The 20622-nt window shown below is 42.5% G+C and overlaps 1 protein-coding gene across 1 annotated transcript in view; it reads left to right on the top strand.

The window, feature by feature from the left end:
* ABCC8 (ATP binding cassette subfamily C member 8) overlaps window positions 1–20622 on the top strand; it is a 1583626-nt gene that overhangs the window by 1174831 nt on the left and 388173 nt on the right. The window contains exons 24-25 of the mRNA XM_069623778.1: window positions 1742–1879; window positions 16663–16788. Of these exons, the coding sequence (XP_069479879.1) occupies window positions 1742–1879; window positions 16663–16788 (264 nt within the window). The remainder of the gene's footprint in view (window positions 1–1741; window positions 1880–16662; window positions 16789–20622) is intronic.

The following is a 20622-nucleotide window of genomic DNA, read 5'->3' as shown; positions in this document are numbered from 1 at the left end:
TACAAATACTAATTAAAGTAAGAGCATGCAAAGTGATTAACACCTGGGATTCACTGAGCATCTTGTGCCTGACATGGGACAACTCTAGATCAATATAATCAATAGTGTATAAATGTGTGATAAAGCCATCTGCTCTTGGCCATTGGTTTATACAGGAATGGCACTGTTTGCTATTAATATGATGATAAGTGACATTCCCAATTATAAGATAATCAAACATTATGGAAATTGACTGGTGGTTATACATTTAAGATAATAGTTTTACTGTTGAGTCTTATTTATTGAGCATGTAAGCAGTCACACTGAGCAAACACAAGGGTGACATAGTATGTGGGAATGTCTATTTCACTGGCACATAATCCCACCCACTACTAATGACCCAAGCATTTCCTGCTGCATGTACTGCCAGCCTCAATTTATGAAAAAAGCAGTAATTGAAAAAAAGTTGCAAATAAATAATTGTGGGCCACTTGGAGTGCTGCACTTGTTAAGACGACACTGAGATCTCCTTGCTAGACGTGGTGATTGGGATGAAAAACCTCTGGCACCCACAACATCTGCCCCTAAATCGATAGCCATCATATGCATTGGCTGGGTTCAGAAATATATCTCATCTTCTGTCGGATAGTCCTGTGCAAAGGATGACTGCTCCTGCTTTTTGAAAGATTTTAATAACTCCCAAGCGGTTTGAAGTTGCCCAATGTACCAGAGTTTGAGCTGAAGGGTCACTTATCTTCATCTTATTATTATTATTATTATTATTTTTTATTATATTTTATTTTTGTATTTGTTGTGTTGGTTAGTTCAAGCCTTAAGCATATAAAGAAAATTAGAGCTAGGTTTTCACATGTTTCAAATTAACTATACAAAAATACAACACTTCAAGTTTAGCCTGTTTGATAAACTCTTACATATTAGAAATACTAAACTCCATTATAAAACAATTCATGCAAATAACAATTCTAAAATTAAAATACATATTTATGAGCAAATTCATCCACATTTAAAATCAATCAAGTTTATCTTTCTAAAAAAAATGTATAACTGTTAATGTTGAAGAGTTATTTTTCACATTACGCAATCTTCCCCTTAAGTGCCATGGATGAGTATGCTCGTCCTTTTTGCATAGACTTGCATGATAGCCTGGCACTTACGTTCAATGGTTACGTGGGTGTACCGAGGCAAACCGAGTTCATGCTCCTTGCTTACGACAGAGAGCACAAGCACTAGCCATGTTTAAGCACACCTACAAGGCAGATTGCCACACTTTGACAATACGGTTTGCATTGTCCATTCATGCGTAGACATTTCAGCCAGGTGTGTTAGGAGAAGGACACAGAATAGATAGCTGTGAGTATCGTTATTTACTAACTATGTACCAGAGAACCCCCCCCCCCCAAGGAGCATCCCCATACACGGAGCTCAGGCACACAGCTGACACTGCAGACCACTCACTGCAATCATTCATGCACATTCTTCTGAGCTGTCACTCATTCACAAGCGCCAACATATTATCAACATTCAGAGATGTCTAGCAGGACCCAGTCACAACATCCCCCTTCCTTGCAGACAGACAACTCAATCACAGCAGTGATGTCTCACACTGTCTTGTTTTATTGTAGAAGCTGGACCAACACAAATTGTTATTGATAATGCTTGCTCTTTAAGAAAGAAGGATGCCCTTACGATATAACATTGTTAATGTGTATGGTTTTTGCTTTTGTTTTCCTTTACTGGCTAGGATGACCCTTTCTCTGCACTGGATATCCACCTCAGTGACCACCTTATGCAAGAGGGCATACTAAAAATGTTAAGAGAGGAAAAGAGGACCACCGTGTTAGTGACACACAAACTGCAGTACCTTCCACATGCTGATTGGGTAAGCAACACTCTTCTGTTAATGGTGACACAAGGCCTTCTAGGGTGCTCCTTCTAGGATTTCCATCTATGGAATTCATAGGTGGCTTTATGTGATCTCTGGGCGACTTCAGGGGCGGGGAGTGATGGCTCAGTGTGTTTATCAGAAAAGAAGAACGATCGGCTGCTAATGCATACAACATACAGTATGTTCTCCAAATCATTCGGTTGGAATGGCATAAACCTGGACTCAACTGTCCCTATAGGAAAAGTGGTTCCACACTTTTGCACAGTTAATATTGTTCAGAGCACAATGTGTTCATTGTTTTAATTTTCCCGGTTTTTAACTTCGAGGGAACTGCAAAATGTGGGGACAACACCCATTTGTCTCCCATAAACCACCATCCAAAATCAATAAATATACCCTTTTCCAAAGATACTAGTTGTACATTTTTTTTTCAAATGCATATGTAGGAGATTTTTCACAATGATTTTTCTTCAATAAAAATCGGTGTGTTGAAGAGCCTGCACTAGAAAAACTGGATCCCGAAAAAGAAAACATGCTTTGTTTGTTTGTTTGTTTGTTTGTTTGTTTGATATGGCGCAGCCGAGACCCGAAGGTAGTTGGGCACAAGCATTACAAGGATACTTATCAGCTTAGTTACACATTGTTATAAATATACAAGATTTACATGCACAGTAATTATATACAAACAGGATTACATACACGTTATAATACATGCAGAGTCATCAGTTCACTTGATTACAGTAGGTGATCAGGTTACTGAGAGCAGTAGGTAGAGTATCTACTGGTGGTAGGATGGCATGTAAGCCGTTAGCGGGAGGTATGGTGCCCTGTCTGGGTAGGGGAGATACCTCTGGCGCTGGGTTTAGGCATCATTGGACCATAACCATGCTAGAAGCTTTCGCCTGAATAGGGGTAGGGTTGGTCGGTTTTCAGCTCAAGTGGGAGTTTGTTCCAGGACTGGGCAGCCGAGACTGGGAAGCAATTGCAATACAATTCTATCTCCTGTACATTGTTGAAACCCACGTGTATACTGCATGGTGTGGTATCGCCTCCTCGGAGGTTGCTTGGGGAGAAGTTGATCCTTTGAATTACATATCCGAAGATAATCTTGAAAGTGTACACTCAACCCAGGAATCGGGAAGTCTGTTAAATACTTTTAGCAATTGTAAAATCTACAAATCTACAGCATTCATGGAGTTCAAAGAAAATATTTGTAAGTGTTAACCTAGTGGGAGGCTACGAGAAAAGTCTTGCCCATGCTCTGGTAATCTCAGTGCGATGCGTGAACCAGCAATATCAAGTGGATGCAGAACCACACAGCCCCAAATCCCATTTAGGATTAGTTTTCAAGATGGCACAAAAGGCCACCCTCGCCTTTAACTTCTTGCTAACCCTCATTAGCAATCTTCAGACCTATCAGGTAATTACCCAATACAAGGGGCATGCTAATCTTAGTATAATGTGATGGATTAAGCAATACTCAAGGAATAACCAATCAGCTCTGACCCTTTAAACTGAAATGAGGAGCAACCTGCAAGAAGTCAGAATAGAACCCAAGCCCTTTTGAGGAAGTATAAGAAAGGCTGCATGCATTTAAAGAGAGAGAGTGACTCCTGGAGGAAGCCAATGTGTCTGCTTGTGTTGCCTTGCTAGAAGGGCAAAGCCTAGAAAGAAAGATCCCACAGAGTAGTTACGCTTGAAAGATGAGAGGAAGCTCTAGGAAAAGTTGACAGACTACAGACTAGAAGCAATCTAAACCAGCGGCCCTGGAGATTAACCAGGGTGTTGAGAATGGTATTCCTATGCCTTCAGGGAATTGGACGGCCAAAGGCCTCAGGTCCCCACTACTGACCCATGGGTAAATGGAAGAGAGAAGGCCCCATGGCAGGGGGGTGTAAGACTATCAATTGCCTGATGTAGAATGTTTTATTGTTTATTTATGTATCACAGTTCTTTCTATGAACCTGCGATATGCCAATTTTGACAGCATTTATTCCCTACAGCCTCCCTCCCCTATCAGGACAAGCAACAAACAGGATTGCACGGAAGGTCTATTTATTAATGAAATAGAAATAATCAAACCAATTTAAAATATATACAAATTGTATATCTTTTCTATGAAAGCCAAATCACATTGGTTACTACAATGAAGAATGATCAATAAACTGGTCACTCGACTGGTCAAAAGCTGCATTAACTTGACTGTAGACCTTTTTAAAGCACATGCATTATCATATGTACATTTGATCTACCCTGAGCTCACATTCACAATGGGTTGATGAGTGTATGAGGGTTCAGGATAAAGCTTACATTTGATAAAAACTGAATTAAATCAGAACATCCCCGGCTAATTAAATCTCACTGCTTCTCTTTCATTTCTCATAAACACCTCCCCCTTTATCCAATATATGTGTCAAAACCTCAAACAGAATTCTAGAAAACTCAATTTAATGACAGTCTACTTGACATTCCTACATCTGAATTGCTTGCAACAGAAAGGGGTATTTTTAATATGTATGTTTGCTAGTTTCTCTTCAATGATGTTTCTCTTGTATTAATGTACAAACATGTACATTTGTCATTTTCAATGGGCAGCTTAAAGATTGGAAAATGTGTAGCAGTTAATAACCCTTTCCTGTTTGTCTTGAATGATTCAGTACTAGTAAACTAGTAATAGGACTCTACTTGGTGGTGTAACCAGTGAATGACTTCAAGTACATATCTTTTTCCTATATATGTACTGTGACAAATCTATGGAATATGTCGCTTCTCCACAAGGGGGTGGTTCCCCCTGTGAGGCTAGGGAGTTGAGCTGCTCCGTAACACCCTCCTGAAGGGTCGAGGCAAGTAGGACCTCAATGGAGAGACTCCCCCTTAAGGGACAAGGTCTACAGTTCCTGTGAGGAAATCCATAAATCTGGACACATAATATGATATGATATGATATGATATGATATGATATGGCATTTATAACGCACAAATACACAAGTGTTTTGAGGCGAGATGAGGCAAGGGAGGGGGAACAGAGCGAAGACAGATAACGATCTTACTAGGCCAGGTGTCATTCAGATTGCGCAAGTGCATGGGAAGGGGGAAAGGGAAAAGTGCATGGGGGAAGGGAGAGGGGAAAGTGCAGTACATGGGATAGTAGAATAAGTAGATAAATACAATGGCCGGATGGTGGCAAGTGCAAGGTAAGAGCAGATGTAAGTGCTGGTCCGGGGACTGTAGGGATACTGAATACAGTCCCCAGGTGCAGGGGTTGTCAGTGAGGCAGTGCAAGTGTGCAAGTGGCAGGGCCTGGGCCCGAGGTCAGAAAGAGCAGCCAGGTAGCCAGTGCAGATTCAGCCAGGAATTCAGCAGGGGAGAGGAGGAGAGAACACAGAAGCAAAGAGGAAGGTTTTGAGGTGCTTCTAGAACCGGAGATGGTTTTCCTCAATTTTCAGGCAGGAAGGCTGTTCCAGAGGGAGGCCCCTACCGAGGAGAGAGATCTACCACCAACGCGTTGCTTGGAGAAGCGACTGCAACTGAGGGAGTTGGAGGCAGATGAGTGAGGAGCTCGAGAAGGAAGATATTTGGGAAGAGAGAGTTGAAGATATTGCGGCCCAGGCTCTAGAAGGTCTTGTGGACAATGCAGTGGGTTTTGAAATTAGTCCTTGCAGCCAATGGGAGCCAGTGCAGAGATTTCAGTCCTGGAGAGATACGATCCCTGGGCTTGAGGCCAAGGACAGGTCTTGCAGTCCTGTTCTGGATAAGTTGCAGAGGGCGGAGAGTAGAGGCAGGCAGATTTAGATAGAAGCTTTTGCAATAGTCCAGTTTAGAGAGAACCAGGGCTCTGGAGACGGTGAGCTTCTGGGGGAAGGAGAGGAGAGGAAGAATACCTCTTTGATGAGGTGCAGCTGGTAGTGTGACTTCTTAGAGACGTCAGAGATGTGAGTAGAGAAGGAGAGTGTGGAGTCGAAGATGACCCCGAGGGTTTTAGCCTTGCAGGTGGAAGCTGGAAGAGGGCCAAGAGAGGCCGGCCAGAGAGCTGCAGAGAAGGAGGGAGTGGGTGTGACAATGAGCAAAATCTCAGTCTTACTGGCATTAAGGCAGAGGTCATTAGGGGCACACCACTCCTGGATAGCAGACAGTCAGAGATGAGGGAAGGAGAGGAGGAGGCAGAGGGTAGCCTGAAAATGAACGGGGTATCATCCGTATAGGACTGAAAGTTGGGGCAGAGAGCGGCGATGCGGTGGGCAAGGAGTGCCAAGTATTGGTTGAACAGCCAGTATTGGTTGACACCACAGGTAGAGAAAAAGATATCGGAGAGGAAGGACCCAAGTTGGACCTGAGAGGGTCGGTCAGAGAGGAAAGAGGCCAGCCACCCCAGGGCCAGACCACTGATACCCAGGTTATCACGGAGACGGTTGAGCAGGATGGCATGGTTGACAGTGTCAAAGGCAGAAGAGAGATCAAGCAAGATGAGGACACACGGGATGTTGGAATCGAGGTTGGAGAGCAGGTCTTCACGGATGTTCAGGAGAGCAGTTTTCATGCTTCTGGCAGCTCTGAAGACAGACTGATGGTCATGAAGACAACCAACAGATTCGGTGTGGAGATTAAGCTGGGGAATATAATGGCCTACATGGGACTGTTCAGCTTATCAAACACTGTTAAATGCCAGAGAAGCAGAGGTGAGATGTGTTGGAGAATTGGTAGAGGCGAGACCACAAAAGTAACATGATGGGCAGGCAGCCCTTGAAACAACGCTGATACTAAAGTGGGATGGTCACAGTCAGTGACTCGACTCCCCACTGTGACACAGAGAAACATGGAGAGAGAGAGCGAGGATTGACTGACAGATACACTGGTTAACCTTGAGCAGGAAGTGAGATGAAGGGGAAGAGAGAAGCCAAGGTCCATGGGAAACCTATAGATATTCCCTATGAATCAGGAAGGTAACTGAGAACAAGGAAGGCATGGGATGTCCAAAGAGGATCATTATATGACCTTGGATACTCGTCTCAGTGAAAATGGAAAAGGCTTGACAGTAAACCTGATAAACTTGAACTATCTTAACATTAGAGAAAAGATAAAAACCGTCTCGGAAAGGGAAACACAGAGAAGGGGAAAACAAATCAAAGTTTGTCTCAGTAACAATGAGAAGAACAGAGAAATAAAATTACAGAATCTGAGCTGTTTTAAGACAAGAAAGAAACAAATAGAAATCCCAGAGAAAGGGAATAATGAGACTGGGATAACACTATACTTGAAAGAGGGGAAGGATATCCTTTGGCTGAAAGCAGAATAGCGGGAGCTAATAGAGAATGAGCATAGTAAATTAAAGACCAGAGAAGCTGCGTGGCTAATGTCATAGAAGAGAAACCAGGTGAGAAAAGCCTGAAATATAAAGGTCCAGAAAACCAAAACCTTATGCGAAACTCTGTTTCATCAGAAAATTTAAAGCCCAAACACATTGATCTAATAATTCAATGAGAGCCAAAGAAATGCAACTCCAGGGAAGAAAGCAAAAGTCACAATCTGATGAGAAATTTGTTTGAACTGGTACAAAGAATCAAGAAGGGCTATTCAAGGATTGGGTATTAATCTGGAATACCAAGCATGCGGCAATCCCCCCACAGGAGAAGGGAGACATTCTCCTGCCTTTAGTTGTTTATGTTAGTGGTAGGGTCTTTTAGTATTAGCTTTTGAAGGTGGGCTAATCTTTTTTTGGGATATTCAAAGACAAAAAAACAGCATCTTATTTATTCAAAGGCATGCAAAAACCCTTTGCGATAAGGATAGTTCAAATTTATATTTAATAAAAATACTTGCTCCTAGTAAGAACCTAAGCCAGACTCAATAAACTTGACAACAAATTCAACACCTTCAATAATGACGGCAACAGCATCAAAGTCTCAAAATACATCAAAACACTAGGCATGTACCTCGACTCCACCCTCTCACTAGGAAAACAAATCCATGCTACAGCATCCACCACCGCTTACACCTGTAAGCTCATCAACGCTTGCAGACCCTTCCTGATGACTGAAAGTTGCATCATCCTGGCCAGGGCGCTTGTATTAACCAAACTAGATTACTCCAATGCACTTCAACTAGGCACTAGCCAACATAATCTCAATAAACTACAGATCTATCAAAAAAATGCACTAAGAGCAGCAACCAATTTCCCAAGAAAACTGCACATCGCTGAACTGAGATGCAGTGTTCACTGGCTTTCAATCAACCAAATAATTAAATTCAAGACTCTCTCCCTCATACACAAATGTATTCACAATAAAGCACCTAAATACCTCTGTGACAAATTCAAACTCTACACCTCATCTAGACAAACTAGATCTTCCCACTCTAATTACCTAATCATACCAAGGTTCAAACTGCAAAAAGCAGGGGGCAAAAGCTTCTCGATGCATGCAGCCAAAACCTGGAATGCAATACCACCCAACATCAGGCTAGAACCCTCCATCCACAAATTCCGCTACGAGGCCAATTCCTGGCTTACTCTGAATGAAAATTAACCCAATACGTGTCAGTCTTCGCGAATACACCAACAGTCTTTGCGAACACACCAACGGCCCATACTGCACACATTCCTGGTTCTATGTTTAACTTGATCATCCCCCATGATTGTAATGTGTGTGAACTACTATGCCTGCAACTGTAAATATGCAACTGTAATTTAATTTGTAACTGTAATTTGCTTGCACTGTCATATGTACCCAAAGAAATGTGCCCATTTGCCTCAGGGCTCGGCTCGCTATATAAATAAATACAGTACATTACAATACAATACAATACTTGAACAATGTCCTCCAAGAGTGTGTGTCTTTCTTTTGTCTCTCCACAGTACACACTGAGATATTATTCTGGCTTCCATTCTGTGTGTGCGCATTGCACAGACAGGGAGTCAGAGTTCTCCTACTATGCACACTATAGAACATATCTTATCAAATATATAATTTCAGAAGCACATGCTTCTGAAATAGTTAATAATTTCCCAGGATATACAGTCACTGTGTATACCCCCTCTGGACTTTCACAAATTAAAAGGGCTAGGATTTAAACTATCACCATTGAGAGTATCCTTCCCCTAAAAATTATATTTCCCCTTGACATTATACTTTTGTAAGTGACTTCAATCCAGCACTCCAACTAAGACAATGCCTAGTCTAGGATGCCCAATGGAAGCCCTTATTTATATATTTTTATGTCAACGTTATTTGAATCTGGATGATGAACCCTTATATAACGCCCCTCTCTTTGAATCCCCCTGACCTCCCTGAGCCAAGAAGTAGGTTTGTTTTGCAAATTAAAAAGGTTTATTTGAAGAATTAAACAATATATATATATATATATCACACTTTTATGAACAAAATAATATCTGAATAGCACACTTATGAATATGGACGGTAATCAACAATGGGTAATATTACAAAATCAACAATCTCTTTAATCACTTAGGAGTAGGAATAGGAAGGATACTGTATCGGAGAATACTTTATAGGGATTCAAGGAAATGCAATAATGGGAAAAATGCAACACAGAAATAAACTTGATATGGTTTCAATCAAAAGACAAGATCATCACTTTTTTTACCCTGTGACTACTCACTCCCCCCCCCTTTGCAATATGAAGAGATAGAAATGAGGGCACACAGGTTTCAAGAATACAATCAATAATGCAGTTAAATCCCAGTTCCCCCAGCAAGCTTAGAGAAAACAGGTATGATTTTAAACACAGGCAAAAATACTTTTGAATGTGATTGTCATGAAAAGGAAAATATACCAAAATGATTTTAATTCACTAAATGTGATTCAGGATAAGTGATAGTTACTTTGGATTGGTTCAGGTCAACACTAGCAATGATTCATGAATGATTATCAGATGGAAAACGAATCTCAGCAGTTGCAAACAAAAAACAGCTATTTTGGCATGTGTTGAAATGGAGCTAAATTGCAATTTGCGACAATTATTCCGCGTGCGTGAAACGCGATTACGGAAAAACTATAATGACAGTTAAATTTCGTTTCTAGGACGGGTGGTTCAAATGTTACGGGGGGTTTTGTGAAGGTATATTTTCAGAAATAAAGTCAAGATTTCAAATTGACAGAATGCGCTTTACAGATTTGGAATCAACAAAATGGACACAAGATTCTATAATGCAGTTCTGGACAGGTTGAAATGGATGGGATAAGATTACTTTAGACTAAGAGATGATTGTGCACAGTTCTAGACTAGATACTCACTCCTAGGCTTGAGAATGGAAGGGGCCCCATCAGGATCTGGTCAAGGGTTTGGCTTCACTCGCCACCGGACAGGTCTCGGGCACTCTGGGTTCTGCTCTCAGCACTGCACGGCGTTCTGGACGGCCTCTTAGACTGGATCTGATGGGCTCTGGATACCACACTGCTTTCTGGGTCTGGATCTTGGTTCTAGCACAGGGTTCTGAGCGAGAAGCAAAACAGCTCAGCCCGGCTGTTGAAGGTGACAGCCCCTGGGGAGTTTAGGGGTTAGAATCAGGTTGCTAGATTCTGCAGGCCTGCTGAGAAGGGTTCAGCTTTTGGATTAGGCCTCTCTGCTTCAAAGTTCTAGATTTTGTTTCCAGAGTTGGTTCTAGATCTGGAGTCTGGAGTCTAAGTTCTGGAGTCTTCCGGCAGGGTGCTGCGCCAAGAAATCAGTTGAGTAGTGGAAAAAGGTGTGTCCTATCTGGGTCTCAGCAGTCCCTATTTATGTGTTTCCAAAGGGGTGGGGAGGCTGATTCCACAATGCCCAACCCTCTAAGGATTTGATAGGTTAGAGGATTCCCTGTCCCCTGATTTGAGACAGGAGCAGTGTGTCATATGTGTCAGAGTGATGCTGTGTTATATGGCTTAACTGAAATCCCTCCCCTTTGCTTTTTCATAGAGAAACTCTATTTTTCCCAAAAACATATTTCCCAGATACACAAGTTGTTCATAATACATATACACATCACAGATTAATTAAGGCATGTCTCTGTTCAAGTCCCATGTTCCTACGAGCTTGGGTTCAGAAATGACCACTTATTTGCGCTTTTGGTGGGTTTCCCAATATTGGTTCTGCACCAAATTTTACACAGACATACAGACTTCATCTGAGCACATCTCTGTTATTTCTTATGTTCATAGCAAAAACACTGCAGCTGCGATATTAATACATTCTGGGGTTTGGTCTCAGATCATCACACGGCGTCCAGCTTAGTCTTAAATTGTGAGTGAATCTTTCATTTTAAGAATCCCAAAGTTTCATATTTTTCTCAGCTTGGTACTATTTGTTATAAGCCTTTTTATAAAACATACATTTGCTTTCAATTCAATTCACACAATGGTTTGTCTCTGCGCCCAGAGCTGGCTGACTCAGAGGGTCACATGTCTTGTTTCCTGCCAGGAGTTGTTGACCAGTCACACCCAAATCAGCATATTCCTATTCAGCCCAAAGAATCCATTGTCTTGACTGAGAGCAACATGCCAGGGTGCCTTGGCTAGTGCCTGTTCACACAAGTCTGTCAATCTCTTGGCCAAGGGCTGGGGAAAGCTTCCTTTGTCCAGGGGGAAGGTGTGGAATCCTATTGATCCCAGTGTGGGAAACTTTTTAACTCTGCAACCAATGTCTACAAATTGTCTTTTCTTACAATATAACCCACATTGTTAACACATACGTGAAACAATTTCTTCCTTCAAGCCATTTCAGAATATAGTTTTAAATGGTATCCACCTCTTAGGTTTCTGATATCAAGTGTTTCTTTGGCATAGTTTGGGGTTCCATGTCAACTTTACAAAGAAAATGGTTTTAAAACACCGGCTTCTGGTCGTGGTGAGTACCGGTATTGCACCCATTTTGACAGCTTTCTTTCCATCAAGTATCTTTAAAAGTGTATTTTGTTCTAATAAAATGACTCTTTCGGACATTGGATTTATGTGGATTCTTGCAGTATAATGATGTGGAACACCCAACAAGGAGGTTGGATCTTTTTAGGTGGTTTGTGAGCCATGATTTTAGCAAATTTGACACCAAATAAAAACGGATTTTTTGAAACTAGCTCTGTCTCTTTTGCAATCAGCATTGCTATTTACAAGTGGTTTCAGGCTACTTTGTGGGTAGCCCAATGGTGGTGTTTGGCAGTGGCCTCCTGTGCTCACTACTGACATAGGCACAAGGTAGATGTGGCCTATTTTTCAGGTTTTCACTGCGCAATTTCTGGTGATTTCTGGCGAGCAGCATGCTTTCCAGTGGCCATTAGGATGTTTCTGCTGCCAGCAATGCACAGCGATGTTGCAGGGCTTGGATGAATGGGTTGATACATCCCACACCTTGATAGGAATTGCTTTTTGGATGTGTCATAGAGAGGTGGAAACCCTCATTAGGACTGGATCAATTTTCTCTTTCTAGGAACAGATAGACATAAATCAGCAACATGGTGTCAGCTTCATGCCACAACCTGGTTACTCTGGTTATACTGAAGAAGGCCTGTGGTGAAATTCCATAAAAGCCCCTTTAATAGTGGTCTGCTAGCAATCCAAAATGGTTGCAGAGGAAAGCAATATATTCCATTCTACCTTCTGTTGTGGTCAGTTCTCCCTTCTCTCCTTCTTACCAGTTCTCCCTTCTCTCCTTACCACTGTCAGTCAGTACATCCAGTGTGAGTGAGTCCTGCACATCTCTGGGTTTGGGCTTTTATAGATTAGAAACCTCTCCCTTTAGAGGTGTGCACCATTTCTGTAATCTAATTGTTCAGTGTATGTGATTGAATAATGTTCAAAGGTTATATCACACTAAACCACTTCTGCTAATTATCTTTTCTTATTCCACTTACATGGAATTCTTTTCCCCTGAACATCTGAGAAAGAGTCCACACCAATTTGTTAAAAACCAAACTGAAAAGCTACATCCTTGCTTCTGAGTTATCCTCTTAACCTACCTCTCATCTGCCTTAAGGCAAAAAGAAAATCAGTCATCTCTGACCTGCCTCTGTCCCTCACCTTCTTTGCCTCCGTTCTAGCACTTTATCATATTTTACCTTCTTTTTGATCAAAAGAGCATTGTTCTTCCCTGTACATAAATATAAATCTATAAATATAAATATACCAAAAAGGGTGGTTGGAGTATAAGACCCCAGGGTGCTGACTTCCTCCTGCCAGTTTTGGCCAGTCAGCAGAAGAGAATACATGCTTATGGCATGGCACCAGTATATCCCATCCAAAAAGTGTATGTGTTACAGATGGCACATAAAACCTGTTTGAGTCTTTGGGATGGTGCAAGGGTCTTTATTCTTTTCTTTTTGGGCCCTACAGCCATTTCTCTCCCTCTCAACTCCCATGTGATCCCTGCCTGTCCCAAGTGCTAGCAATCCCTATTTGGCACTATTGATCAGTAAATCCTACTCTCTAGTCGCTGTCCATTGCTAAGGATGGTTTCCCTACATTTCGGCTATGTAACTCTCTCTGGGACTTTCCATCTGCCCCTACACTAGCCAGATGTTTGTGTTCTTTAGGGAGTTGGAAAGTGCCTTTCACTTATTTAGAGACTCAGACACTCACACTCATGCTTACCCTTTGCTTCCTATTCTTACTGCCTCAAGCACCACCTCACTCCATCCACCTCTCTTCTGTCCCTCCAATGCTTCACTCCTGCTATCTCTGCTCCACCCTTTGGTGTTCCTTCACTTTCCTCTCCACTTTACTCCTCTCCTTCTGCCACTATCACTTTCCTCCCAACACTACTACTACTCTCCTCCTACTGCAAGTCTCCCCATGCTACTACCACTCTCCTGCAACCACCACCACTCCTACTTTCCTCCTATTACTACCACTCCCCTCCACTACTATTCTACCGTCAAAACTACACAATCAATCTGTGCCCGTCTTCTCACATTCACTCCTGATACTATCCTTTTTTGCACATTTATTTCACACATGCACATTCACACTACAGAAACACTATCACTCTTCCACCAATACTTCTTAAGCAGCTTCATCCACGAGCTGCTGCTCCTTCCTTCCTCCTGCAGGTTTCATGGTCTGCCTCCACCTCCACTGCTGACCTCACCTTGGAAACCAAAACTTCCTGTTTCCTGTCCCACGTTTATATCCCCCTCCTCCTTCTGGGATTGCACCTCTGACCCTGGCCAATATCGCCCTCTCTTCCACCCCCTAGGGCATGCAAGTGAAAGGCAGTGAATTGGTTAAAAGGATAAGCCATGCCCACTTCTACTGGGTGAGATCGTCGCTTCTCCATTGGCAGTCTGGGAGACTGACAATTTACGCTCGTATCCCAGGGCCTGGGACGTGATGTCCTGAAGGTATGTCTTTGTTGCTAATGGCATACCACTGCCAAAGCCAATGGACCCAATAAGGCAGACTATGTTGCCGCGCAGCGGCCACTCTGCCGGCACGATGTCCTCCCATTCCTCTTTCTCTCTGCATGGGGCGAGATTCAGCCCAAGGCTTGGCTCTCTGTGATTGCTTCTAGCTGGGTCCCTTTCTGACATAACAGCTGCCTCTAGATTGCTTGCTTCAGATCCACAGGCGTGGGTGTGCGTGTTGGCCAGTTTGTCATCTCCACAACAAACGAGAGGGACGGGCAAGCGTTTTTTTGCCAACGAGGTAAGGCAGGTGATGAGTGTCTGCAAACATGCATGTTGTCACATGTAAGGGAGGCAGGAATTGGGTTTCTCTCTGGGCTACCTTCGCCTCCTGACAAGGCCACGGTACTGGCCTTGCCACACATGAAAATATCAGATTTTGATCATGATTCTCTAGTCCCCTATTCAGCAATGAACACATTCATAATCTTTCTTCGCAAGCTACTTCTGCAACCCTCCTTCCCCATCACCCCGGGGTTGGGCGGGGGGGGGCAGCTTCAAAAATATTTTTTGGGCAGGGGGATGTGGGGGTGGGGGAGGCCTGGATGGCAGTTTTGAAAGCTGCCATTGAGTGGGGCAGTTCAAACCATTGTGCTATCAATCCGACTTACCCCCTATGAGCCCAGGAGGCTGAATAGCGACTGAAATGCCCCACTCCTCCAATAATAAGCATCACTGAGAAACTAAACAGCCTATGAATTGGGGTGAACGAGGGGGATTCATCATGTCTTACTCCATTGCTGAGGGTGTTTAGTTTGACAAAGATGATAAGCAATGGAGATGTGGGGGCGGGGGGGGCAAGTAATAGCCTGGGCCATCAGTGAAGGCTTTAGCTTCATCCTTGGGGATATTTTGAGATTGCCCCTGGGCAGGCTTTTTTCCTCTGCCATTGCACATGTGCTCGTTTTGTCGTCACGTTAATGATTGCTTGTTTGTTTGTTTTATTATTTATAATGCGCGCCAGACCTGAGGGTATCAGGGCGCAGCAGATGCAAGAAGGCTTTCAGCTTAGTTACAAAGTGACATATGGTACAATGGAGGATATACAGGCATAACATACAGAACATACAGGTTAAAGTAGATACATGGAAAGCAGGAAGTAACGATTCACACATTGTTTGTTTAAAGTAATTAAATAATTGCTCTCCGAAGTGGGAAATGTGATAGTCTCTTGATGTCAGAGCCACAGGCTGGGCGTCACAGCAGAGTGATGCCTTCTGCCTCAAAATAGGGGGTCTTCAGCCCTCTCTAGCCAGCGGCTGGCACTGACAATTCCCATCACCCAGCACTGAAACCTTCCTTATCTAGAATAAAGGCATGAGAATCCTTTTAAATTGCCCAGTTCATTATAAGCATTCATTAAACATTTACACGTGTTTTTAATGAGCAACATCATTTCCCTCTATTTGTTTCACATTATAATTTGTCCATCTGCCTCCCCAAGAGCTTCGCTCTACAAACCTGAATGCATTTCTGCCAGCATCTCATTGCGGAAATGGGTTCAATCCTGCTGGAAACCGCCAGCTTTTTGCACCTGCTAAAATCTGGCGGATTCCCTGGGAATCCGCGTAAAATCCGCGTAAGTGCCTCCCGCCAGGCACATACCGTCAGGTACAAACGAAGCAAAGAAGCACGCGTTGTATTGGTGTTCTGTGCACTGCAGTATTTGTACTGCAAACACTACAAAATGCATAGAGAGATCTATTTACACGGAAGTACGCACAGAGGCCGTCACACGCATGCTATTTGCTAAGACTACAAAAGGCCGAATGTGTCGAAGGAAATCAGGCCTCTTCCTGCTGCAAAAGACATTCCCACAACATAACACTTCAAGCCCATTTGAGCTCATTTGACAGGCAGTAATGGACACATTTACTTGTCACTCCTGTGACCATCAGTGAAACTATGGTAACATGCATCAAGGGACATTGTACCCCTCATCACCAGCACACCAAATACATATATAAACGTAATAAACCATAGATTTAAAGAATACAACCTAATATTATTAAGGACTTCGGACTAGGTGAGGAAAGGACTTTGGGCACTGTCATCACTTAGCGCAAAATAAAACATAAAAAAGGATAACGTAGTTCAAATGCTTCCTCGATGTTGTGGCAGCAGGACCTGAAATACACCTTGGTCTTCTTGCAAAGTGTAATCAGGGTGTGCAAAGCGGTGTGTGGCAGTGGTCAGGCCCACAGAAACGAACGGAATGTCTCATTATAGCAAGACTTGCCACTGGGACGAGTTATTAACTCTTCGGCACTGTGTGGGTAATGCTACTCTGGAGACTGCTGATTCTGTTCGTTTGAGAAATATATGACATGAAGCATGTTTTGGCATGAAGTTCTTCTCATTATATATGTGACACGTGTTCCATTATTGCTGGCAGATTATCGCGATGAAGGACGGCACGATCCAGCGTGAGGGAACTCTGAAGGACATTCAGAAATCGGACCCGGAGCTTTTTGATCACTGGAAAACGCTCATGAACCGTCAGGATCAGGAACTGGAGAAGGTGTGTTCTGCTAGTGACGTTGCCACTTTGCTTTCCAGATCTGTCTGCGTTCTATGTGAACACACTTATAGCAGGGTCTTTCCGTATGTGTTCATTCACATGTTTATTGAGAAAGTGGTAGCATTGCACTAGTCTTCCTTTCAGTCACGATACTATTGTCATTGGGCAATGAACTACAACTACTTAGAATGAACACCCAATTGTTTTCCCTGTACCCTCTTTCAGAGTTTCCACATTTTATGATAGACTAGTAGGTTAAAATGGTGCACTCTGCAGCACATTTGTAGGGTTGCCAGTAGATGCCATGTGGCTACAGTACACAGGACCGTTTCCCGGTGCAGTTTCAGGATTCCTGCTCTCGCAATATATGCCAGTATTCTGCAAATGTGAGAAGGGGTTCTCATGCTGCCTCTGCACCCGTATGCCTTTACTGCCACTGTATGAACACAGTCATGCTGGTTGTGCATAGAAATACCAGTATTGCCACAGTGAGGACAAGCACGGTCCCTGCGCCCAATAAAGCAAGTATTGCCACTGTAAGACAACTGATGATGGGTGTCTTTAATAATACCACATTGCCAATGTAATAAGGTGCTTTCATGTGTGGGTGGGCCAATTGAGGCCAGTAATGCCACTACAGAAAACTCCCCATGTTTGCTGCACCCAATAGCCTCAGTATTGCCCTTATAAGAACACACTGACATCACTGTGTGAAATAATGTACTTTACTGTTGGGAGTCCCCTATTAGGTCTGGAACTGAAGGCAATAGCCACACTACTAAAATGGTTCCTACCATAGCGTTGTGTTAAAACAATTTGTTTTGATTTGCATCAATAGGAAACCTTAATCTAACATGTATCACGACGAATATACATAAACATGAATACCTACACAGCTTCGATGTTGATCTCACATGCGTATGTAAAACAAATGATCCTATAACTACAAAACTCCCACAGGATAACAGTATAAAGTGCAAAAAGCTGCAGTTACAATACGAATGGCCAAACAGTTTGATGGATTATTGGTTTCTTGATTTGTTTACATCCATAAAGTGCAAACAGTGCCAAATAATATACACAATCAAACAATGAAAGGGCAGTTGACTCCTTAATTCCGATCCAGTTCCTGAATATTTCTAGAAAACCCAAACTCTTATTGTTTTTCTTTTCTTTTATAATTACTTTTGAGTTGGCCATTCGGTCCATTCTGGGACCAAGAAGCAAAGGGTTAATGAGGGTCCCTGAAGTTAATTGTTAGATTTGTTAATTGTATAGATTTCGTACACAGCTAGAGCAATTTGATCTGCTGGTTTATCGTAAATTGGGTGTTTGATCCATGAGAAATTCTAGGACCAGGATGTCAAGATAATGGCATATTGACACTTTAAGGAGACATTTCCATGCTGGCTCTAACAACATATACTCCATTATCGCCAATGGAAGAATACACTCTAGTTTGTTATGCCAAATAAAGTCAATACTGCCATGGAAAGAATATACTTTTGCCGCTGTGCCCAAAAAAGATGTACTGCCGTAGCAAAGGGACATTATTAAGCTAGCTGTGCCAATATATGCCAGCATTGCCCCATTCAGAAAACAGTTATGATGGCTACGCCAAATAACAACAGCATTGCCACTGCAAGAGGGCACATGTTTGCTGCACCAAATAAAGCCAGTATTACCACTGTAATGGCACATTGGCTATGACCAATGAGGCTATAAAGCTACTTCAAGAAGGCAAGTTCCACACTGTTGCAAAATATGCCAGCATAGCGCCGTAGCACCAATTTTTGCTTCCAGTGTCGAAAAATCTAAACAAATCTCTGCCAGCACCTCCCCAAAACCTCTTCCCTCCCTCACCTCAGTAATTGCCAATCCGGCATGCACACACAGCTGGTCCGTCATCCCTTCACATGCAAAAGAGGAGATGGCTGCAAGGTTTAGAATGAATATTAACTTCTAGCATGTTTCTGGGCAGACCTCAAGGCCATCGTTCTTCGCCTGCCAAGACATTACATAAAGGGGAAAGACCATATGCAAATCCATTGTGGTCCCTCTCCAAAAGGGGTACTCCAGCCCTAATTTCTTGGTCACATTTTCCTCTACAAGACGTAATCACTGCTTGCTCCCATCAAGACAGTTCCAGGCCTAAGAACACTCTTTGCACATAAGATGAGGCTCACTTTAGTGAACTAAGCTGCAGAGATGTTCTTATGTACAATGATCATTTTCTTAAGTGAACCACTTTCCACTGCATGCATGCCCAGTTCATGTGCCATACAGACTCTCTCCTGATTCCAATCCTGTGAAAAAGACCAACTTCAAATATTGACAGCAGAGGCGTTGCTAGAGGCTGGGAGGGGGGGGCAGACGGGGCTATAGCCCCGGGTCTTTTGGTTGCAGCCCCAGATAGAAGCGCAGTGGCTACAACCTAAAGGCTATAGCTAGCACCGAATCCTGCCAGTCCTGACATTAGCGTAGCCCTGATCTTTTCCAGACCTAGCAACACCCCTGAATGACAGAGGTGTTGCCTAAGCCCTTTCTGGACCATTCACTAGTTTGATATCCCTCTTGTTGCTATTCAACCCCAAAACCGTGCAGGGTATGTTAAAGTATCACCTGAAAAATAACCCCAAAGTAAAAAGGAAGACGTAAATAATGCACATTAAAAGAAATGTAATCTGTAATAATGAAGAAAATAAAAATACATCGAGTAACAATTACAAAAGTAGCCCTAGTTCATTGAAAACATGTTTTGAGTGTGCAAACCGTTGAGATTTAAAAACGGATACCGTCATTGAAAGCAGACATGTGAACATTGTGGCTTGGCTGTACCTCCCCGGCACGCTAAAGCTGCGCCATTCACAACACATTATAGTGCTAATATGAAAACACGCCAGATCCTCAACCAAAGCTGCATGTGTTTTCATTCTTTGCGCATTAACAACTGGACATTTCCATTGGGTGCTTTTTTTTTAAGCTACACTGTGTGCACTTTGTGTAACCTGTCCCCTTTCTCTTGTCTCATTCTGGGCACTCAGATATCTTGACCCTGCTACTTGCCTGTGACTTATACTCCTTTCTGTTTTCAAACGTCAAATTGAAAATGCAGTGATTTATGCTCTGGAAAATAGTTAATCCATGTGCATTTATGTGGGTAGAAACACACCACCGGGACAACGGTAATTATCCAACTCTAGATGATTGAATAATTTTTATTTTTATTTTTTTATTTATTGTTTGATCAAAAAATAAGATTTTACAATTCATTATTATTCTAGAGCATTTCATCAATAATTTAGAATATGTAACTTAATTTCACCCCTCAGATTGCACTCTCATTTGTAGACAGTATAATGTATGATTGCCTCGACATTTGTGTCAATTGGACACTGTGTAACCATGAAAAAGTGCACATAAAAAAAAAACGTTAGTTAGAATTTAGGCCTTCAAATGTTAGCAATTGTCTTACCAAAAAACAACGGTATGATTAGGTAATGAGATCTCTTTATGAACTTGACAAGTATATCCTTGATAAAATGTAAAGTAATTGTACATGTGCTTGTAAACCTAATTTGAACCCGTTGTAAAGCTAGGAGAGAGCAAAATGATGCTTTAGCTAGTGTCCAGTCATCGTATATGAAATCAAGCTGGACCATCACTAGTCTCTTAAGCTTTTCCTTGTTGCAAACGCTACTGTACTGTTGCAGCAAGTGGAATTCAGAGTTCAAATGGAGTAAAATTGCCAATGCGTGCAAGTCGGGTTGCCTTTCAATGACGGGCTCATGACCAAGTTAAGCGCTGCTTGGCTTTCAAAGCTAATCGCAAGCA

This window comes from Ambystoma mexicanum, chromosome 11 (assembly GCF_040938575.1).
Source record: "Ambystoma mexicanum isolate Mex_15411 chromosome 11, UKY_AmexF1_1, whole genome shotgun sequence".
NCBI lineage: Eukaryota > Metazoa > Chordata > Amphibia > Caudata > Ambystomatidae > Ambystoma > Ambystoma mexicanum.
The sequence above is the reverse complement of the archived record's forward strand: the minus strand, read 5'-3'. Positions and strand labels throughout refer to the sequence as shown.